The sequence below is a fragment of the Mauremys reevesii genome, linkage group 1, assembly GCF_016161935.1.
Source record: "Mauremys reevesii isolate NIE-2019 linkage group 1, ASM1616193v1, whole genome shotgun sequence".
Taxonomy (NCBI): Eukaryota; Metazoa; Chordata; order Testudines; family Geoemydidae; genus Mauremys; species Mauremys reevesii.
This window is the reverse complement of record NC_052623.1, coordinates 66,957,698-66,981,836: the sequence shown is the minus strand read 5'-3', so window position 1 is coordinate 66,981,836 and position 24,139 is coordinate 66,957,698. Positions and strand designations below refer to the sequence as shown.

The window sequence follows — 24,139 nt, the reverse complement described above, 5'->3', positions numbered from 1 at the left end:
CCCAAGCACGGGCTTGGCGTGCTGGGGCCTGGAGCCACCCCTGACTGGTGGCAGGGATGCTCCTGCTCCCCAGGCCTGATGCACTAGGGTGCCCCTTCTCCGGCCAACGCCTGTCTCAGTGGGGGCCTTTTACGGTGCGCGCTGTCACTTCTGCACAGCTTCTCCGAATCCTCCTCCCCGCGTGGGCCGGCCTCACTGCACGTGCCCAGCTCCCCTCGCGCGGGCTCGGCTCGGCCCCCACCGTCTCCATTGGTCTCGGCCGCGCCCGGGCTGGGAGGCGCGCGCCGACCTCGCTCTCCCCTATCCCTTCCCGTCCCGCTGCGTTCTGTCGCTCAGTCCGGAGGGGGAGGCGGAGACTCGCGCTATCCCCTCGCCCAATAGGAGGCGAGGGCAACTCTCACATGACCTTTTGCTGCTCTAGTGCGCGCTGCCGGGGTGCGCGAGAGCGCGGCCCGGCGAACCTCGCGACTGTTGGTTGGAAGTCGCGCGAGAGCGGTGGAGGGGCGGGGCGAAGCGGAGAGCGCTGCGGCGGCGGGAGCGGGCCCCGCGGCTGTGCGCTGCTGAGGGGGTGTGACATGGCCGCGGGCGCTGGACGCTGCGGAGTCAGGTAGGGCCCTCCCCCCTCCGCCGCCCCGAGACCCCGCCCGAGGCGCCTCCGGCCCCGGCCGCTGCCCGTGACAGGCCCGGGCGGGCAGCGCAGGCGCTTGGGGCTGGGAACGATCCGGGCTGGGTGCAGCGGCGGCGCTGTCCCGTCCCTGGTCCCGTGCGGGGAGGGAGCCAGGGCTAACGGCTGGATCCGGGGGCGCTTCTCCCCATCACCGCAAGGGGAGCATCGCTGCCGCCTCCCTGCGGGGAGCGCTCGGCAGAAGCCCCCGGTCTGGGAGCTGGCCCGGGTGCGTGTCGCAGCAGCGCTGGGCTCGCTCCCGGGGGCTTTCCAGCAGAGCGGGGGCTGGTGGGCTAGTTTGGGGGACCCGTCAGCGAGCCCGGGGGGCAGGGCCATGGTGGGTGGCCAGGACCCCCTCCAGCTGCTGCAAGTGCGAGGGTGTTGGGAGTCTGAGCAGAGACTGTCCTCTCCCCTCCCCCAGCACCTGTTTAATCTTTATATCAGCTTCTGGTTAGTGGATGCTGAGCAAATGTGAAATCACTTCCCACCCCCCAGATTTGGCTGCTGTATAAATTTTGGATCCTTTCCCCACTCCTGTCAGGTCTGGGCCTCCTGGCTGCGGGGGGAGAGAGTCTTCTATTTCACTCTCCTAGACTTCATTTTTGTGAGTTGATCCTGTTCGTTGTGGTGTCTGCCTCATGGCTGCTGGTAACTTTCCCAAGCAGCCAATTTCACTTCTGCCCAAAAGTTCTGAGTAACACCTGTACACCACACTAGGATCCTGACTAGAATTCTCCAGTATTATTGTAATACAAACAATAAAGTTTAAGCGTAATAAAAATGCCTAGTCTTCTTAATTTCACCTTGCTGCTTCTTGGGAAAGATATGAGTGGCATAGTAGAGGCATTGGAGCTGTCCATCTCAGATTCAAGAAGACAGCACTGCATCTATTCACATTTGAAAGATTCTTTCAGAACTATAAGGATTAGCACTTAGATATGGGAATGGACACTATAAAAATGGAAATAGATAGAAACTTGGTTTTGAGATCCTTAATTATATGTAAATTTGTGACATTGGACCCATTTGTCAGGGGAAGGTCTCCAGTCAATGTGAATGAGTAGGCAAGTGGATTTTTCATGTCTTGTTTTTATGCCTAATTATATTGCTAACTATTCATGCTGTATCAGCTTTGTAAATTTCTTATGAAATTTCACTGTCCTACACAAAATTTAGAAGTCCATTCACTTGATGATGAAAAAAATTAATTATATTACTTACTCTTACTGTGGATGGACAGCAAAAGAAAATAGAATTATTTGATAATCTGAAATTTCATATCCAGAAGCAACCCCACGCTCAACATTTCTGATGGTAATTATGAAGTTTTCACAGATGGATCAAGTAGAGTTTGTTTAGTTTAAGCAAACATTTGACTTTTCTTAAAATGGTTTTAAAATGTATATTTTAGGGTAGGAAAAACATATTTACTTTTGCTTACATCTACCATTTTACTTCAGGAAAACTGTAAAATAAGAAGTATTTTTGAGGGTTCTTCTGGTTCCTTTGCTAATACTGCATAAGAACATGATGGCTATACTTGGTCAGACCAGTGGTACATCTAGCCTGGTATCCTGTCTTCTGACAGTGGCTGGTACCAGATGCTTCAGAGGGGATGAACAGAACAGGGCAATTATCAAGCCAACCATCCTCTGTTTCCAGTTCCAGCTTCTGGTAATCAGAGTGTTAGGGACACCCACAGCATGGGGTTTCATCCCTGACTATTTTGGCTAATGGTCATTGATGGACCTATTCTCCAGGAACTTAACTAATTCTTTTTTGAACCCAGTTATACTTTTGGCCTTCACAATATCCCATGGCCATGAGTTCAACAGGTTGATAGTCTGTTGTGTGAGGAAGTACTTCCTTTTTTGTTTTAAACCTGCTGCCTATTAATTTTATCGGGTGACCCTTGGTTCTTGGGTTATGAGACAGGGTAAATAATAGGAATCATTAAAAAGGGGATAGAGAATAAGACTGAGAATATATTATTGCCCTTATATAAATCCATGGTACGCCCACATCTCGAATACTGTGTACAGATGTGGTCTCCTCACCTCAAAAAAGATATTCTAGCACTAGAAAAGGTTCAGAAAAGAGCAACTAAAATGATTAGGGGTTTAGAGAGGGTCCCATATGAGGAAAGATTAAAGAGGCTAGGACTCTTCAGTTTGGAAAAGAGGAGACTAAGGGGGGACATGATAGAGGTATATAAAATCATGAGTGATGTTGAGAAAGTGGATAAGGAAAAGTTATTTACTTATTCCCATAATACAAGAACTAGGGGTCACCAAATGAAATTAATAGGCAGCAGGTTTAAAAAAAATAAAAAAGTTCTTCTTCACGCATGGCACAGTCAAACTTTGTGGAACTCTCTTACCTGAGGAGGTTGTGAAGGGACTATAACAATGTTTAAAAGGGGACTGGATAAATTCATGGTGGCTAAGTCCATAAATGGCTATTAGCCAGGATGGGTAAGAATGGTGTCCCTAGCCTCTGTTCATCAGAGGATGGAGATGGATGGCAGGAGAGAGATCACTTGATCATTGCCTGTTAGGTTCACTCCCTCAGGGCACCTGGGGGCCACCACTGTCGAGACAGATGATGGGGCTAGGATGGACTTGGTCTTACCCCCCCCGGGGCTTTCTTATGTTCTTATGTTATACTTCCCTATTTACTTTCTGCACACCATTTATGATTTTTATATCCCCCATTAGTCATCTCTTTCCAAGCTGAATAGTCCCATTCTTGACTCTCTCAGATGGAAGCTGAGCCATCACCCTAATCATTTGTGTTGCCCTTCTGTGTACCTTTTCCAAATATAATATATCTTTTTTTGAGATGGGGCGATGGGAACTGCACGCAGTATTCAAGGTAGATTTGTATAGTGGCATTATGATACTTTGTCTTATTATCTATTCCTTTCCCAATGGTTCCTAACATTGTTAGCTTTTTTTTGTTTGCTTGTTTTTTTTAACTAAAGCAGTTTATGAATAAAGAACACTATACTATTTTTATGATTGTGACGCTATCATCTGTGTACAGTACCAGGAAATAAACAAAAATAGCCATGTTAATTTTGACTCTGTCATTAACATGGAGGAAAAGATGAGGACTTGGTGTTTACAATGGCGAAAGAAAGATTATTTTTAAAATTCTAAGAAGGCAGAAGAAGAGTAACTAAATTTAACATTTCCTCACAAGTAATTATGCAGCTAGAACATGCCCTAAAATGTTATATTTTGTGATAAAGCATGAAAAATATAGACTGCAGTTGCAGTGGAGACAGTTTTCTAACTTAATTTTGTTAATTTTTTTAAATAGCAGAATGGTCAAGTCCAAATTATAGACTAAAGATTTTTAAGTGTTTAGTGTATTTATCCTCAGTTTTAATGTACTGTGGGTGTATGTTGTCTTTCTAAGAGATGTACTGCTTATTGTCAAAAACACTGACTCTCCCTGCTTTCGGTTTATATACCGGGGATTGGCAACCTTTGGCACACGGCTCGCCAGGGTAAGCCCCCTGGCAGGCCGGGACAGTTCGTTTACCTGCCATGTCTGCAGGTTCGGTCGATCGCAGCTCTCACTGGCTGTGGCTCACCCCTGCAGGCTAATGGGGGCTGCAAGAAGCCATGGCCAACACATCCCTTGGCCCGTGCCACTTCCCACAGCCCCCACTGGCCTGGAACTGTGAACCGCAGCCAGTGGGCGCTGCGATCGGCCGAACCTGCAGACGCTGCAGGTAAACAAACCGTCCTGGCCCACTAGCGGATTTCCCTGATGCGCCACGCGCCAAAGGTTGCCGATCCCTGTTATATACAAACAAATGGCTATTCTCAATATGCAATTGATCTATTTTGACAATTCCATAATAGTAGTGTAATCCGCAAATAAAAGGAAAATAGAAAATAGTTTGTTCATTTGGGTTTATTTTGTTTTTTGTTTTAGAAGATTGTGTTTGAAAGTCTTTGAACCTAAGTTTTCAAGCAAACCTTGGCATAAAGAAATGATCTGAAACTGATAACCAGAAGTTTCTCTCTTTTTCTAAACACTATAAACATGGTATTAAGCAGACATTTCTACAAAATATGTTTTAGGTTTTCTTCCTACAAATAAGCAAAGATGCAATTGTTTAATTGAAAATCACCATATAATTTGAAAATGGCCAGCTCATTTATATTCATAATTTAACTTGTTTATTTTAAATATGTAATTATGGAAAATTTGTTTTTTCTGTGCTGCTTATGTCATGGAAAATAGTGTCACTCTGAAACTGAAGTAGACTTTATGCGTGGTATCTGCCTCATGTCAGACTTTAGGTATGATGATGTGACATAACAAAGAATATAACAAAATTAAAATCAAAGCTAGCTTTTAAAAATTATCATGAAAATGTACCAATCCGTGGACAAAATCTGTTCACGCAACTGTACTGTGATTATGATTATAGTGGAAGCAATTTATAGGCCTATCCAAAAAAAAATAAAATTACCATGCATGAGCAGAATTTTTCTAGGCTGCCAGCTCTGCTTTTTAAAGTGATAGAGGTCACATTAGACATTGTAAAATCATTAGAAATTGAAGATGGAAAAGACCTTCTAGACTTTCTAGTCAACCCTATTGCCAATCCAGGATTGTTAAACTTGGTGTTATAGCGTAAGGTTGCAAAAGAGTTTACGTTTTCTCTCTCCTTTCATAACTTTCTGAACTGTTCGATAATGAGATTGAAGTTTTTCATGCTTGGTCCCTGCCTAAAGGTGAAATTCTTTCCAGAAACTTTGAGGAAAATTCCTTTAGTTGTTTTAGATTTGGGGAAAAAATCTTCAATTTTTAATTCAAAAACTGTATATACCTCTTTAGATAATGCTACTATAAAAAAGCTGTGGTTTGAAACTTGACATGGACATAATGTTGTCATAGTGAAGGCTACCAGATCATCTAGTCTGATCTCCCTCTATATCATAGTGCTTCAACACCATCCAGTACCTGCACACAAAACCCAACAACCAAAATTAGATCAAAGTACTACAGCCCACAGTATATTAGACCAGTGCTTCTCAAAGCCGGTCCGCCTCTTGGTCAGGGAAAGCCCCTGGCGGTCTGGGCTGATTTGTTTACCTGCCGCGTCTGCAGGTTCGGCTGATCGCGGCTCCCACTGGCCACGGTTTGCTGCTCCAGGCCAGTCGGGGCTGCGGGAAGCAGTGTGGGCCAAGGGATGTGCTGGTCGCCCTTTCCGCAGGCCCCATTGGCCTGGAGTGGTGAACTGCGGCCAGTGGGAGCCGCGATTGGCTGAACCTGCAGATGCGGCAGGTAAACAAACCGTCCCAGACCGCCAGGGGCTTTCTCTGAACAAGCGGCGGCCTGCCTTTGAGAAACACTGTATTAGACTGTTATGTGCCACAGACAGAAAATAGGAGGGACCAAGGTGCACCCGTGGCAGAAGCCCTGCTCCGGCAGTGAAATGATTAAGTGAGAGATGCCCAGATAATCACATGCTGCTGAAGAAGGCCAAAAAAACAAACAAACAAAAAGGGAGATTTAAAAAAACCTTCCAGAATACGTTGGAGGTGGGTGGAGAAATCCCTTCTTGACTCTGGCACGTGACTGGCTGAAACCTTGAAGTATGAGCATTTAGGAACGTCAAGACATAAACCGGAAGTGAGTCCCTTGGTTGTTGAGCCCTGTCCCCTATCATCCTAAGCAACTCCATCATACAATCACACCCTCATACAGTCCAACTCTCTCTCAAAACTAACTAAGTTGTTTGCCCACAGCTCTTATTGAGAGGCTTCTCCAAAACCTCATCCCTCTCATTATTGAGGACTAAAGTCTTTGGTTGGTTTGGAAAAAATGGTTTTGATTTAATAAAGATGTGTGCAGAATGCACAATCAAAAATTTCCTTATGTTCTCCGGTGTGTATTTGAATATAGATATGTTGAGTATGTGTACACAGCTAGTAGAATTGTAATTATTATTATTCGGCACCAATAATGACAGTGACACAATTCTGGTAAGTTTCATTGCCATTCAGTGACGACAAAGTGAAATGTTAAAAATAAAGTATATGTAATTTTCTCCAGGCATTGCTCAGAAAGGAACTTGTCCCACTCACTATTGACTAGAGGGAAGTATATTGGTTTTAATTATAAGATATTGAAACATTTTTTCTTTAAAAGAAACTAAATGTAAACTTTAAAGGGCAGTATCTAAAAGGCAACCTCTGCATGGATGAAAATTTTTTAAACTTTTTCAGTTTTAAGATATCTTTTGTCACAAAATTGTGGGTTCATTGCTTGTTTCATCAAAATTAGTTTTCTAAATATATGCTAGGTAAATGGGAAGCACAAAATAATGTAATGAATGTTTTTCTGTAGGTCTGTTTGAGCTGACTTTCTTCCATGACTACTAAGATCAATTAAACCATGGATACTTATACCAGAGCCCGAAGCAGTCAAACAAAGCCTAAAGTGTCAGTGAAAAAGGTAAACAGCTATTTTGTTCTTTTTAAAAAACCCCAATTCTTTGTGATCTGAATCTTGAGAGTTAGATTAAAGAAAATAAGCTGACAAGTCTGGTAAACTTTCATTTTTTGTTTTATCTTAGTAGGCTAAAGATTTAAGGAGGCAAGTAGTTTTCGGATTGCTTTTGCTTTGGTACATTTGTAAATCTGGGAAACTGAGTAACTTAAACAAAGGACATAGTGGACTTACCTCTTGCTTCATGTTTTCTGTAGTTCTTCTGAAATCTAGGAGACTTTCAGAAAAATTGCAATTGTTAGATGATTATTACCTTATTTAGCAAACCTAAATATTTTATTTGGGAGTATTCATATTAGTATACAATTTCCTACCACAAAAGAAAACATAAATATGTTGTTTACAATCAAACCTTATTTTGTGACATTTATATTAAGGATGTTGTAATAAGACATAGCCACAAAAATTAATTCCACCCCGGGTTCTTGACTGGTTTATGCTCAAGTTCACGTGAACTTCTGCTGGGCAGTGCTTTTGGAAAAATAAAATCTGTCCTCCATTTGTTATGGAGGGTATTTATAACAGTTTTTGTTGTTTCATTTAGGGTATGATGTTTAGCAGCTTTAATAATCTTACATGCTTTTTTTAAATAAATCATTTTAGATTGGGGAATATCAGAAGTCTTTCCTCAATGATTTTCTTTCTGTTTAAAACTAGATTTTTTTCTAAGTGCTCTAAAATCTACACAGTTACTTAGATAGCCTTGAAATTTGGTGTGCCTCATGGTGGTGCAGGGTTCTGACCAATGAGTTTGCAAAATATAGCTCCTGAAAAAAACAGCTTTTCTAAAAGTTGACGGATTCTAGCTCACAGATAGAGATCAACCCAGGGCTCCAATCATTGCATCACAGTTTCACATACTCAGAGTTACCCCCAACAGAGGGCATGACATCGATCAGCCCTTTGGGGGAAATCAAATTCAAATGTTGACAGACGTCTTTGCATGCCTACTGGATTACACTGAGCATGTGTGGACAGAAGAATTAACAGAATTGTTGGCCTTCAAAGTTGCACATGAGCTGGATGTTCAAGGAAATATACAATAGTCCTTTGAACCTGACCCACCCCGGGCAATGTCCATTCTAGTCACAGCTTGGGCATGAATGTTTAAAAGGTTTGGTGGCATATCGCTAAATTCTGTCTCTGTTAGGGTTTTGTTTTTATTTTATAAATAAATATAATCTAAATATTTTAATAAAATATATATGTGAATGCTTGCTGGCAGGATAAAGGCATTTTATGGGGTGGAGTAGTGGAGGTGATAGGGGTGAGAAGGATTTGTGGCTGCAGCAGGGTGAGGGGGATAAATGGGGATAGGTAGTAGGGGATATGAGAGGGGTTGGGAAGCCTGTCAGCCCCACATTCATTCCTTCTCTCTGTGCATGTCAGGATCGGAGGGGGTGGCGGGGGAAGGTCTGAGCCCCTCTCTCTCCCCGCTCCATGTGAGCTGAGATCTAGGGTTCCTGCTCTCAGAGGTGTCTGAGCCCCACTCCCTGATTCTCTCTGTGTGCACCATGGTCTTGGGAGTCCCTGTCCCTCTTCATCAGGGTGGGAGAGTCTAGGTCCCTCTCCCTGCCCCCTCGTGTGACCTGGGATATGGAGGAGGCCATGCTTCTTTGGGGGTATGAGCCTCCCTCTCTTTCCCCCCTGGGGTGTTTGTGGCAAGATCTGAGGGATCCCTTGCCCATCTAGGGGGGTCTGACCTCCTTCCATATGCCCCCCTCATATGAGCCATGGAGCCATGGTGGGTGGGTCTGAGCCCCTCTCCTTTCCCCATCTCATGTGAGGCTCTGGGGGAGTGTCCCTGCCCACATGGGGTGTCTGAGCTCTACTCCCTGCCTCCTTTGGTGTGTGCCAGGATCTGGGGTAAGCCCTTCCGCGCTGGGTGGGAAGCTGTAGTATTGATCTCAAAGGCCTAAAGAATTAAAGCTCTTTATAAACTCTTTGACTGTCAACATTAAACAGATAGGTAAGTTAAACAGAGGCCTTGGTTTTATTCCGCTACATGGCAAACACCCAAAAGCATTAGTTCAAATTAAAAGTTTATTGATTAAACATAAGAAAGAACAAGAAATTAAAACAAGCATTTATATTGAAACTGTGGTTGAGTGATTATGCAAAACAAACATAGTCAAAACCTTTAAAGTCTTTTTGGAGGCAAAATATGAGAGTCTCTAATTTTCAGAGCAACCTTTCTTTGATGAAAAGGAAAAGGTATTTTTATTCTGTCCTGATGCATAGAGGACATTTACTTATTCTGTTCTAGATAGACAAGATGGAGTGACAGCATAGAAAAGAGATGTGAAATAAGGCTTTTTTGGGTGTTTTTGGAACACTGGATCGCTAGTTAGTTACGAGCTGGTGCTTTGGCTGACAAGTCAACCACAATACTTGCTGCTTGGACATTGGCTTACAATCTGGTCAGGGATGTCATCTGATTATATCTTTTCTTCTTACACAAGGCAGGCTTGGATGAATAGAGCAGAGTTGACTTCAGGATTTGATGAATAGCCAAGAGAGTGAGAGAGAGGATAGAGATAGTGGGGGTAGAAAATAACACAACAAGGGAAGAGAAAACAATACAGAGTCGTATGTGCCTTTGCAGTGCAGTCAATTAGATATCCCACTGATGGGCAGAGGATTGTATAATGTGAGTTGCAGTGTTGTAGCTGTGCTGGTCCCAGGATATTAGAGAGACAAGGTGAGGTAATATCTTTTATTGGGCCAACTTTGGCTAGTGGGAGAGACAAGTTTTTGAGCTACACAGAGCTCTCTGAAGCTTGTTGAAAGTTTGTCTCTTTCACCAACAGAAGTTGGTCCAATAAAAGATACTACCTCACCCACCTTGCAGGTGAAAACAAAGTTCCTTGTACAAGATCAAGGCTGGCCAGCCAGCTTTCCTTTCAAGAAGGAGGTCCTTTTAGATGAGCCCATGATGAGCTGAGATGAATTGCAGTGCTGGTGGTTTGGCGGATAAGCTGGGGGATGCAGGATGGGATGGGAGATGAGAAGGAGAACTGAACTGATCCTTTTTCAAAGTCTCTTTTTCAAGAAACCCCAAAAGGGAAAAAAGGGTCAATGTAATTGATTCCCCCTTATTATGTTGTCCACCAATTAGATTTAATACCCGTCACACCAATTTTGGTCTATTTGCTTCTGGTTCCATGTCTTCTGTTTTGACCAAGCATAATTTGAACAGTCCTTGGTTTAGGCTAATCTAGCTTCATTGTCTTGTTCTCTTGCACTTGTTACAACTTTCAACATTGTAAACAACTTGACAGTTTTTCATGGTTATTGTAACATCTTATGATCTTTCACATACTTTTTTCATTTGAGCTCACAACAGGGGTGCAGTTTAGAGGTCAGGTAGTTAAAAGAGCTTAGAATGGGCAAGCTCAAAGCATGCACAAAGAACACAGTGGATATGTCTACACTGCAATTAAAAACCTGCGGCTGCCCTATGCCAGCTGATTTGGGATCACGGGGCTCATGCTAAGTGGCTGTTTAATTGTGGTGTAGACATTTGGGCTGGAGCCTGAACTCTGAGACCGTCCCGCCTTACAAAGTCCTGGAGCCTGGGCTCCAGTCGGAGCCCGAATGTCTAACTGCAATTAAACAGCCTCTTAGCCTGAACCTGTGTCAGCTGGCATGGGCTAGCCATGAGTGGTTAATTGCAGTGTATACATCCCCATGGCTGAAACTAGGGTGAGGCACTCAGAACAGGCACGCTTGATGCATGTCAGAAGCTCTCCAGCACCATGAGGGGGGATGAGAACACCCACTGACATGAATACAGCCTAGAACAATAGGTCTGAGACGTGAATTGCTCCATTCATCTCCTTGAGGTGTTCTCATTCATGAGACCATCACATTGAGATGAATGGGCCACTTGATACCTCCCTGAGGCTCCTATGGCTGCAGATTCCTGTGTAGAGCTGTGTGCTGCATTTACCAAGAATATGGGAGTGATGTGAGGGGAAACGCAGACTGGCCAAGCAGGGACAGAATACAGCTTCTTTTCAGAAAATTATGGTGGCTATGAAGAGTCTTTGGGTTCTCTCATCATCCATAGAGATTCCAAGGCCATGTCTAAGGGGAAACCTGGATTCACTGCCAGGGACATGCTCCATTCCCGCCCCCTTTGTGGGATGAGAGGAAGTGGGAACAAAATTGTTTGGTGGGGGTCAGATTGGAGGGCAGCTGGACTGGAAGGGACAGGGCTGGTTGGTGGGGCTGAGCGGTTACTCCTGGGGGAATTCTGTACCACTGAGCAATGCAGAATTTGCACAGAATTTCCTCCTCTCCCTCAAAGTGGGCTGCAGAGCTGCTGGCTGCTGCTAGGGTCCGCTGGACTCGGCAGAACACAGCTCGCAAATAGAAGACACTGCTGGCCGGAGGGGGAGAGGGAAGGGGAGGGAGCTGGCGGGTTCCCAGTTGCTGCAGTTCTCAGGAAGTCCTGAAGGAAGGAGGCGGTGTGCAGGAAACTCCATACAACAAAGCCTGGGACCCAGCAGCAGGCTGTTTCTCCCTCTGAATCCCTGGGCTCTGGGGAGTAGCGGGTGCGGGTGGCTGGGCTGGGGGGTGGTAGTGTCCGCAACTGGGCTCTGCGATGGAGAGGTGCAGATGTCTGGTCTGGGGGTGGGAGCACCCTGTGGCTGCGCTCTTGGGGGTGGGAGGGGAGGCAGAGAAACAGGAACTGGGTTGTCGTAGGGGTTTCTTTAACTCTCTATTCCTGGGGGAATTTTTTTCTATATTGTTAGACATACTTGCTGACAGGTATTTTGAAATAAATTACCAAAATAATTGAAACTGGCGTGATTATATAGTGTTATTTTGACAAATAAAATATGCAAAAATTTGCAGAATTATAAAATATTATGCGCAGAATTTTTAATTTTTTGGTGTGGAATTCCCACAGGAGTAAGGTGGAAAGGAGAAGGATATAGGACCAGGATGAGTATTCCCACCTGGCCTGCATGCTACAATGATCACTAATTCCTACAAACACATTTTCTTTCTGTTTAAAAAAAAACAAACCCAACACCTTAGGAAATAAAATGGCAAAAAACATTAACATAAAATTAAGGCATGTGACAGCTTGTGTCTTTTCAGAATTTTGAGTTCAGCAAAACTCAGGCTTAAGAAAACTGGGAAATACAGAGTTAAGGTACACACTTATGTAACCTTAACTCTGCCATTTGTAAGCAATGACCCAAAACACCCATAATACACATACTCTCACTCTGTCTTTTCACTGTACAAGGAAGAAACTATCTGCACCTGCCTACGCTTAGTCTGCTCTTCTGACAGTATACCACACTTGTGAAATTTAGCAGCTACTTCACACTTACTCACAGGGTACCATCTAAACCTGTATTTCACCTTACCCATCAGTAAACAGACTGTGCTCACATCCCATCTCACTGCTGACAATTCCCATGGTCAGAGACTCCCCCAGAAGCACCTTCCCATGCTTTGGTACTGAGACAACTTACCCAATTTTGCAACAAAATGATGCAGACTAGCTCCTCATTGTTCACATGCTACTCTTTCTTTTCCTCGTACACCTGGGGTGGGAGCAGATCCTGATCCCCTCGTATCGCAATCGCAGCTCTGAGACACTCCTCAAACTAATCTTCATTTGCTTAGCTCACAAATACACCTCTACCAACCTGCCCCACCTACAGTCTCCAACATTCAAACCATTCAGAACAGCTACAACTCACACACTGAATGAAGCTGCAGTGCTTGTGGATAATTGCCAGTAGCTATCGCTAGCTGCAGGGGGGGCACTGTCAAGGTTACACAGGCATATACCTTCACTGAGTTTTCTGAAGTTTGAGTTTTGCTGAACCTGGTGTTCTGGAATGACATGAGCTGTCACTGGAGACCTTTCATTTTGTATTTGTATTATCGTACCATCTAGGAGCCCTAGTCATAGACCAGGAACAGATTGTGTTAGGGGCTGTACAAACAGAACAAAAAGACAGTCCCTGCCCTCAAAGAGCTTGATACTATTATTGACATACAAGGCATAGTAGTCTTTCCATTCTATTGTACATTTTTTAATAAGTTTTAAAGCTGAATTTATGAAACTGGTAGTTTAGAAAGGATCGTTGAACTATATTAACTTACTTGTTGCGGTTCTCAGGTTGGATGTCCAGTCAGTTTTAGGGGGCTTTGGCTACCCTTCCTTTATTATCCTTTTACTACAGTTTTAGCCCTTATTGTTGTAGAGAGATCCCTGAAAATGAGAACAGGTTGTGAACCAGTGCAGTGATTCCTGCCTGAATCAATAGGTCCGAGAGGTATGAATTGTTATGCTAATCTCAGTTAGGGTCCTGGTGGACTCTGCAGTTATGCATCATTGAATTTAGCACTTCAAATATGCCATGACTTTTTTTTTTTTACCATGGAGTTCTACATTTTCATGCAACCAGGAACCCACCAAATTGTTTTCTGTCTGCTAGCCCTGTTGGGATCTGACTATAGCTCCCTCTTGCTCTCCACATTTCCCCAAAAGGGTAGTTAATTGGATTATAGTGCATGCTCCTTGTTTTGTTCCATGGAGCCAGCCAGTATGGTGGTAATGGGCCACCCTTCTTTTCTTCTGCTATTGAACCCCTCCTTGCAGTCTGGCTTTCCTTTTCTGCAGACTCAGACCAAAACACGTACAAGAATTTTTGTCAACTACTGTGATACTTCAAAGGAGTTTTTTATTATCTGCCAAAGCGTTCGGGTGCGTGGATGTGGCCTTGAGAGTGTTCTATCATTTGGAACCCAAGCAGCCAGCTTTACAAAAGAAACTTGTTGAATTCAAGTGAAAGCTTAAGAGTTTACTAGATCAGAAGATTGTTTAATTAAGGGGCAACACTGTAAAAGTGAAAGCACTCCAACAGTCATAATTTGGTGTATCTGCAAATAGTGAAACTCCTAAGCCTCATGTAATCGTAAATGTGTCTGATTTTGTTAGTTTTTGTTATGGCTGGTATCTGCTGCAGCTAGTCAGTTAAATCAGTTCCCCTCTACAGTGACAGTCACCTGATAAATTCATGACATGGCTGCAGATCTTTGGGAGCAGCTCTTTAGAAGAGTTCAAGAGAGCCAGTAGCCCTTACTACAATCTGATGAAAGTAGAGATGGCTTTTGTTCATTTTTTAACATTTGTTCGGTATGAGTGGGAAGCATCTGTACATGTGGACTTCCTGTTTTACTGTCCACTGAGAGGATATGGCAAAGTTTTGAATTGCTGCATTAAGCTAGGAAAAGAAGTGACAAGGATTTTCTTTGCTGAATACAGTTTTTCCTTGTTGAATACAGCACTTCACTGATCAGCACTGGTTTGCTCCAAATGGTTCTCAGGGTGAAATATGTACATCCTCAGTATAACTAATAAGAGTGAAGCCTTTGTTGATCAGTTGCTGATACTAGGATTCTTCACTGAACATCTCACAAGTTTTCTGGTTGTCTGTGTGGGAGGAATAGGCAGAACTAGCAAGTGCATCTTTGAGAATATTCATGGTTTTTGGCCATAACATAACTGGGAATTACATGCTTTGGTTGCTATTAAGAACAAATCCTGCTCCTGACTTGTGGATGAAGATGCTCTACCTCTACCTGAAACCTGAGTTCTCCTTCAAGTGGTTGTGCACATATACATTCTACTGCAGGTCTAAGTATGCCCAGTGCACTTCAGTTGGAGACTTTCCCCCCTAGAAGTATGGCTAGGTGGCACATGTAGCCCTATTCTTTGTGTTATCAGATGAGGGCATAAAAGGGGCACATCTGCTGCCTCCTTTTCAATTCCTTCTCACCACCTGTGGTGACAGCTGGACCTCCCCATAGCATTTGCTTCATTTAGCCAGCTTTTCATAACTCTTTTGGTGTATACAGTTAGTTAGTTAGTTTAGATAGTATTTTTAATAGTTACCAGGACAATTTATTATTAAAAAAAATCCCTAGGATTTAAGTAGTTTGCCATGTGCAGGGCTGTTATCCCTGTCACAGATAGGAATAAGAGTGCTTGGTTTCTTTCAGAAAACCTCAAGTCCAACCCAATGACATTAGTGCATGCCTACCTATAGCTCCCGGGCCACATGGCCTTGTGCACATACATAACTCCACATACCAGACTTCCCCTTATGCTGAATGAAGGCCTGCAGACAGTGATCATCCTTCCAGGCACCCTCTGGACAAGCAGATTTGCGTACCTGCATGAGTGCTTCAGTTTCTGGATTGGTGGCTGGATCTGTGAAACGCAAGCAAAGGAAGATCCATTTCTGTCCCCAGAACCAACTCTGACTCTGGTAATAGATGCTGGAGGGGCCTATCTCAGTCAACTTCAGGCACAAGCTCTTTGGTCACCAGAAAGTTTTACTCCACATAAATGTGCTGGAGAGCCAAGCTATTAATCAGGCCTGCAAGCTGTTTATGGTCTACCATCAAGACTCAGGTGATGCAAGTTATTAGGGACAACACCACTGTCATGATTTATCTAAACAGGAAGGGAAGTGCAAGATCATCTCAGCTATTCCAGGAAGCTGTCCTTCTATGTATATAAGTTTCTGTGTATAAGAAACTACTGTATATTCTGGCGTATAAGACGACTTTCTATATTAAAAAACAACCCCCCAAAATCGGAAGTCATCTTATACGCCGGGTATAACAGCGGGCGGCTGGGACTTAAAAGGCTCTGGGCTCCCCGCCGCAGCGGGCAGCCCAGAGCCCTCTGACTCCCGGCCGCGGCTGGGATTTAAAAGACTACCTCGGAAGGGGGGGTCGTCTTATAGGGCGAGTATAGCCCAAAAACCTATATTTTAACTCTAAAATTAGGGGGTCGTCTAATACGCCCCGTCGCCCTATACGCCGGAAAATACGGTATGTCTCCTGGAATGTGTTCCACCTTCCTTGAGTGAGAAACACAATTGTGGATTCCCTTAGCAGGGTTTTTGTAGACCAATACAAATGGTCAATCAGAAAGGATGTTCTCCTTCAGATTTTCCACTACGGGAGTATCTAATAATAGACTTATTTACAACTGACCTGAACAACAGGTGCAGGAGATTTGCTCCAGAAGGGTCTGCAGCCTGACTCAGTCAGAGATGCCTTCCCTTCCCCCTGCGTCCAGTCTTTGTTTCTATGCTTTCCTGGCAGTTCCTCTCATTCCAAGGTTACTCAGGAAACTGAAAAGAGACAAAGCAACATTTAATCCTTGTCACACCATCATGGTCAAGGCAGCATTGGTATCATCTCTCTGTCTTGTTGCCAATAACGTTACCTCTAGTCAAGGATCTCCTGTCTCAGAACCAGGGTGAGTCTCTACATACATCCCAACCACCAATGACTTCACCTCATGGCATGGACAATCTCTGTGGGGTGGATTGATTTAAATCATGGCAGTTTAAATCACCAAATGGAAAGCCTTCATTTAAATCATTGAGTTCAATCAGCTTTTCCATGTGTACCTAAGTTGTTTTCTAAAGAAAGGTGCATTCTCATTAGTTGATATAACTATTAAAACATGATGATTTACAACTAAATAGAACCTTAACACTAGATTTGGCACATTTTTTTTGCTACCCAGGAGTATACACTTTTTAATATACATTTATTTCAGAAATTTTATAGCTGAACTATGGTAGAATTGTTATGAGAAAATGGGCTCTGGAGAGGTTCAGATCATCTTGGTGAGCAGCAGAAAAGAATTCACTAGAGCCTCATATGGAGCAAAGTGGAAGAGATTTTAAGTTTGGGTGCAATCTCAACAGTTTTTGTCCCATCCCACAGAGGTGACATATGTGCTGGACTATCTGATGCAGCTGAAGTCATCAGGCCTTTCATTAGTTCTGTCAGAGTCTACTAGTTTCCATTTCTGCACTGCCTCTATCAATAGAAGGATTTTCAGTTTTCTCCATCTATCTTACTTCCCAATTCTTGAAAGGTCTATTCAACATTTACCTTCCTGTGTGTAATCCTGTATCTGTGTGGGATCTCAATCTAGTCATCTGCAAACTGGAAGGATTCCCTCCTGCCCCACTCTCTCTTTGAACCTATAGCTACAACCTGACTATCTTTATTGACTATGAAGACCGCTTTTCTGGTGGCAATCACTTCCACAAAGAGGGTTGCAGAACTTCAGTCTCTCCTGGCTAATAAAGTTTCCCTTTAGCCACGCCGTAAGGTCATGCCTAAGATAAAGTTAGCTTTCCATCTGAACCAAACTATTCATCTCCTGGTATTTTCAGTGAAATCTCATTCTTCCTGAGCTGAAGAAAGATTTCATACCTAGGATGTTTGTAGAGCTTTGACATTCTACCTGGACTGCACTAAGTCCTTCAGAATCTCTCAGAGGCTTTTTATAGTCTATGCAGAGAGAGTTAAGCGTCAGTCAGTGTCTGCTCAGTGAATCTCACATTGGATTTCTGACTGTATGAAGCTCTGCTATGGTCTTTCTAAAGTCTTTCCTCCACCAAGAATAATGGCTCACTCCACTTCATCTGTCTTTCTTAGCAATATCCCTCTAGCTGATATCTGCGAAGCAGCAACATGGGGCTCTGTACATACTTTTTCCAGCCATTATGCCATCACTCAAGGATGGAGTCGGAAGATTAAATGAATAGCAAAATAAGACACTATGACTGATTTATATCAAATGGACAAAACATTTACAGTATTAATTTCATTTTAAAATATTTCACTTGCTTACTGTTACCTTTCTGTGTAAATAACTGTTTTAGTTGTTGTTGGGATGTTGTACAATCTCCAGTGGGAGGGCAAGTGATCCAGGAGACAAGCACTGTACCAAAATGTGTTCCACAACTTGAACAGTGTTAAGAATCCTTAATCTAGGTTTACATTCTCCTTTTGTCTGACAGTTTTGAAGATGCTACCTCAATCTCCAATAGCAGGGAGTACAAAGGTAATAGTTTTCAGAGTAGCAGCCGTGTTAGTCTGTATCCGCAAAAAAAACAGGAGTACTTGTGGCACCTTAAAGACTAACAAATTTATTTAAGCATGAGCTTTCGTGAGCTACAGCTCACTTCTTCGGATGCATAGAATGGAACACACAGACAGGGGAGTGCTGCTCACTCTGGAATTATCAGGCACCTTATGGAGTGGCATGTTATACCATTTTTCTGCAGCCATGTTTATTCAATTGTAAGACATAAGACAAAAATTTTACCATAAAGTGATTATTTTTTCCTGATGGTATGTCGACAGCTCGAACATTCCCTGATTAAATTTGCATCTCTGCTACTTTTTGCTGATCTTTCAGAAGCTATTCAAGATTTAGGTAACTTTGTTGTTAATTTTGTACTTCAGTGTTAGTAGGTTCAACTCATTTTTTCATTTACTTCATTTTTTGCACCAACTTTAGATCTGGCTGGCTAGTTTTGCAGACATGTTTCCAATTACTGCTTAACTGCAGTCCTCTTTCAGGAACTACCTTAGCATTTCTTACAGAAATAAAGGAGACCTAGGTTTTTTTCAAACTGGTGGCCTTCTGCAAAGTACTGTCTCGCAGTAAAATGAGATGGCACCAAGTGTTTTTTTTTTTTCCTGAACTGAGGAGTCAAGCAGTTTTGTTTATCTTTTTGTTCAGTTTTACCAATCTTTTTTCCTATAGATTTTAAATTCCAGGTATAATAAACACATTTTTGATTCTTTTGTTCTTTATTTTAATTACAGAATTGTCAGATTACCAGCTTTTACGTACCTATTTTACAAACATCTGTAATAGTCTTCTGTTCATGTGCGCCTCTCCTGTTAAATATTTGCACCAAGAAACGCATGCAGTGAACCCTGTTCTTTCATCATTCTTTCAGTGGCTACGTGGGAGACCGAGTGAATATATTTCTTGTTAACTGCTGAAGCTGCCTCATTTTTTGTGTTTGTTTACCATAGGAAGAACAATTTTAAATTGTTGCCTATACAAAAGAAAAGTGTACAGGTTCCATTTGCAGGTACAGAGTGATACAGGGGCCTTTCTTTGTATCTGCCTAGTTCTTTATTCCCTGCTCATCCTAAGAGTCCAGGTATTGTTTGAACTAATCAATAGCAACTCCTGTTTTCTCTCTACTGTTGTTGTAGACCATCTCAGCTAGGACTTGGCATTTTTGGAAAGAATGTGGCTTTTTTGCATTGAGGGGTATTCTTTTTGTTGGAGAGAAGCGTAGGTCTGTTGGCAGTTTGAAAACTGCATGATCCCCCATAATCATAAGTAGCATTTAAATTTTGCAGCTGATGGCTGGTGGCCTGTACACACAATAGTTTGAAACAGTGTTCAGAAAAACAGTTGTATGTTTGTGGAAAAAATACCCCACATTTAAAATTCTGCTCAGCTTTTTCATTTGCTCTACATTTATGTGTTTCTCCATTGCCTTTCAGGATTTCACTGATGGTGTACTACGCTCTGTGAAATCATTGCTACAGAGCAGAAAAGAATTATGTAACGTGTCCGCTGAAGAATGTTTAAGGCAAGAGGAACAGGACAATTTTATTGAGGTTTGACATGGCATGTCTACTTACACTGTTGTATAAATATGAAGGATGCTTTTAGTTCACAACAGAATCAGAAGCTACAGGATTGTATAATGTGCAGTAGATCATGACTGTGAATTGCAAATAAACTCTACCCTCATACCTAATTAATTAGTTTTAGGTTCACCAGAAGAGTGAAGAATGGTGGAGTTGACCAACAGAGTAAACACTTCTGCTTTTTGAGAAATATCATGTGGTCTGAAGTCTAAGCAAAGAAGATGCAATATCTAATTTAATCCAAAAATGGATTGTTTACATATACTACTATGAATTAACTTAATGAGGGCCAATCATCAGATATTTCAAAGAAATGTAATGCAGCTTTCTGCATATTAACCACTTTTGGTAAAAACAAAAATTATGTTTGGTCTCAAACACTTTTTAAACTGGCCAGGTTAATTTAAATTATACTGTTTCATTTCTTTAACTAGAACAACTAAATTATATTATTTAGAAATCAAATAGATTAAAACATTGTTAACTTTCTTTTTAACTTGACTAACTTGAAGTTGTCTTGATTATTTTAATGTAAGATATAGTAAACTTTCTTTACATTAAAAAGTATTTCAGTCTACATTCTGTCATGGTTAATACAGCATACAGAGTATTAAACTGTGTAATTAAAGATCATATCATGAATGCATTTGAACAGGTTGTGTTTTGTGATACTGTGATTGGCCACTGAAAGTGGTAGATACTCCTTACAGCATACACCTCTACCTCGATATAACGCGACTTGATATAACACAAATTCGGATATAACGTGGTAAAGCAGTGCTCCGGGAGGGCGCACTCCGGTGGATCAAAGCAAGTTCGATATAACGCGGTTTCACCTATAACACGGTATAATTTTTGGCTCCCGAGGACAGCGTTATATCGAGGTAGAGGTGTACTTTTAAGGACTTTGTCCAGTTTGGTTTAAAATTTCTCAGGACATAAATGGTGGGATTTCTGAGTATCTAACAAAATCTAAGAAGATACAAGAGAGTAACCTCATTGTCAAGATCTTGCAGGACATATTAGAGATGATAGTGGCCTTCATGACATTTAAATTTGTCTGTAACCAAAACAGAGAAAACATTGGATTCATCGTAGAGATTAGTTCTCATCTGAAAAGTGACTTTTTGTAAAAATGGCATATTCTTGCTCAGTAAATCTGTTCCCCCTTTGTGCGTTCATAGTCGTATCTGCTGACATTACTGACAATGTAAGTTTACTCCTGTTTTTGTAGGGGTAATACAGCTATGAGAGTTGGAGATGGATTCTCTTCTGGCTCATGTATTATCAACAGAGTTGTTAAAGGACAAAATTTTTGCCTCTCTTATGCAAGCCCGGTGAAGTCTAACACAAATGTTCCACAGATTTAAATGAGGGTATAATTTGAATAACATGGAGTTGCACAGGTGTAACTAATAGCAGAATCTGGTCTGTATGAGAAGAAAAATATCCAGCTTGATTTTCAGAGCCCTAGGGTGAGTTTGCGCTTGGGCAGTTAGAAAAGCTTTCTACTTTTACAGAAACTCCTCACTTAAAGTCGTCCCGGTTAACATTGTTTCGATGTTAAGTTGCTGATCAATTAGGGAACATGCTCCTTTAAAGTTGTGAAATGCTCCCTTCTAAGGTCTCGTTTGGCAGCCGCCTGTTTTGTCCACTGCTTGCAGGAAGAGCAGCCCGTTGCAGATAGCTGGTGGGTGACTGGAACCAGGATGGACAGCAGCCCCCTATAAGCTCCCCCTATCAGCTCCCCACTTCCCTAAGTTCCCTGTGCAGCATCTGTCCCTCCCCCCACTGCCATGTGCTGCTCCTGCCCTCTGCCTTGGAGCTGCTCCCAGAGACTCCTGCTTGCTGTAGTGGGGGTTGGGGGGGAGAGGGAAAAGAGGGGCTAATGACAGGGTGTCTCTCCCTCCCTCCTGCTCCTGCACCCCGCTTACCCCATCTTCCATAGAGCAGGGGGGACACACAATGGAGGAAGGGAGCTTCTAGGCATAGCTGCTGTCTCAGGTCTCAGCAAGCTGATTTAATTAACAAGACAGTGTACTTAAGCCTGGGGTCAGCTACTTAAAGGGGAAGTGCGCATTTTTTCCTCTCACAGGGTGTGTGTCTCTGTCTGCTCTCCCTCCTTTCCTGCTACCTTGTAGAGTGTTGTGAGAGTTAACCCTTGAGGGCTCAGTCAATTGCTATTTCATTTAGCAGTAAGGCATTCCCTGGAAAATATCCCACCCTCTGACTTCTCCACCTTACCCAAGCTTCACAATCATCATCACTGTGTACCAGTGTTAAATTGTTTGTTTAAAACTTATACGGCGTGTGTGTGTGTGTGTGTGTGTGTGTGTGTGTCTCTCTCTCTCTCTATATATATAGTCTTTTGTCTAGTGAAACAAATTTCCCTGGAACCTAGCCCCCTCATTGACATTAATTCTTATGGGGAAATTGGATTCGCTTAACATCATTTCGCTTAAAGTCGCATTTTCCAGGAACATAACTACAACGTTAAGTGAGGAGTTGCTGTACTTGCAAACTGAGCAGATTTTTTTAATCATGAAGACAATAAATGTGGTACCCCACAAACCAGTTAATACATTTGTCAAAATAGAATTGCACTTCGAGTAAAAACCCAAGAACAGTTTTCAAAAAGATCAGAAATTAGTTGATTCTACTATTGTCAGGATTCTTTTTGTTCCTTATTGTCCTTAACTCTGCTGGCCGTAGATTTCTCCTGTGTCCCTTTGCTTCCCGTAGCCATTTTCTAGAGTTCTTAGCTTCTATATGATCTATATTCATTACTATCAACTTCCGCTTTCTTCTATTTGTTATATATTATTTTTTATTAGGAAAAATATTTTAATTTTAAGGATAGTTAAGCACTGGAACAGGTTACCAAGGGAATTCCTGTTGTTGGAGGTTTTAAAGAACAAACACCTGACAAGAATGATGTAGATATACTTAATGATGTAGATATACTCAGTGTAGGGTTGGACTAGATGATTTCTTGAGGTCATTTCCAGCCCTACATTCATGGTTTCCTGATGAGAAGGGTGATTAAAATGTTAATTTCATCTGTATGGTTGCATTTCAACATAAGGTATACTGAATAAGTTTGATTAAAAAACAACTTGTGTTGGATTCTTTTTTTTTTAAGTATCTTTCGAATCTTTCAGTCCAAACTGCATTCATTCAAAACTATTTGAATTTTATAAATGCAGTTTCTTCAAATATAGTATCATATGGTGAGTAAAGGAGATAGAACAATTGCAATACAAATCTGTGCATATTGGCTGAATTGAAGAGGCATTATCAACTTCAATGTTTTATGAAAATAGCACCTCATTTAACAGATCTGCATTTTGTATATATTCTGTCTGCTTACCTTACTGACAGCCTTTTATTAGCTTTATCTCTTATTACCACTGCAGAACCAGTGAAATTATTAGAAAGTGAGATTCGAAAGTGAGCTGAATTCTTTTTGACTTGCTTATTAACATAATTATTAATCAAGGTCCAATTTCAGCATCTTTATTACCAGTGATATGTAACAGAAAAATAATAGCTTGACTTTCAGCATCCAGGCTGAGTTTGTTTATTATGTAAATACTTAAATATTTTCCTAGATTAAATTTGGGAGAGAGCGGAACTGGGACTTTCTGAGCAAGGATATTAGGAATAGGCGTGGGGAGTGGGAGGGACTGGGAGTGGGGGAGATCAGGGCTTGAACAGTGAGCCTGGAGAGACTGGCTAGGCAAGGAGATTGGGACTGGGGTGATAAGCCTGAGGAGTGGAGACTGGGACCAGGAGTCTGAAATGGGGAAGAGACAGGACTGGGTCTGGGACAGGTTGATGGGAATGAGGCAGAAGGGGATAAGCTTGTGGGGGATGGGCAAAATAGTCTGGGCCCCCTAAAGCACACTCCCTCCAGAGCCTGGAATAGCACCCCAAATTCCTGAGTGTCACTATTGTTGTGCTGTCATTGAATAGCCGAGAAGCCTACTGGCAAAGTGTGACTCATCTCTAATGCTGATCCACAGAGGATGACAACCTACTACTGAAATCAGTTACTCAGTTAGCTCAAGTAATAGAGGTTTGTGTGGTGGATCTAAAATTTTCCAGCTCTGCTGATATGTGGGACCCAGTATGAGTGCCACATGATGGAATTCCTGGGGGCTTTTTTTAGTTAGCTTTTTTAAAAAACCTAGGAAATTATATGCTCCCCCCCCCCCAACCCTACATTATGGGAATATTAGATTGCAAAATCAAGCAATCCAAACTTAGATATGCCAGAGTTAAATTTGTGTGCAACCTTAATTCAGCTGCCTTGTGCTTATGTGCTACAGTGCTATCTTTAAATTACATACTGTTTTTTCCACAGGACCCTTCCTTGCCTCATTCAGTGCACAAGATGGA

The 24,139-nt window shown here is 42.3% G+C and overlaps 1 protein-coding gene across 9 annotated transcripts in view; it reads left to right on the top strand.

Annotated features, from left to right (window-relative positions):
• Positions 1-479: 479 nt before the first annotated feature.
• Positions 480-24,139, top strand: part of AKAP11 (A-kinase anchoring protein 11) — a 63,962-nt gene continuing 40,302 nt past the window's right edge. For all 9 annotated transcript variants that reach the window (XR_005597078.1, XR_005597095.1, XM_039532737.1 and 6 more), the window contains exons 1-3: positions 480-607; positions 7,040-7,147; positions 19,589-19,705. Coding sequence is in view for 7 of the 9 variants with exons in the window: in XM_039532737.1 (XP_039388671.1) it covers positions 7,088-7,147; positions 19,589-19,705 (177 nt within the window). In the remaining 2 variants the exon portion in view is untranslated. The remainder of the gene's footprint in view (positions 608-7,039; positions 7,148-19,588; positions 19,706-24,139) is intronic.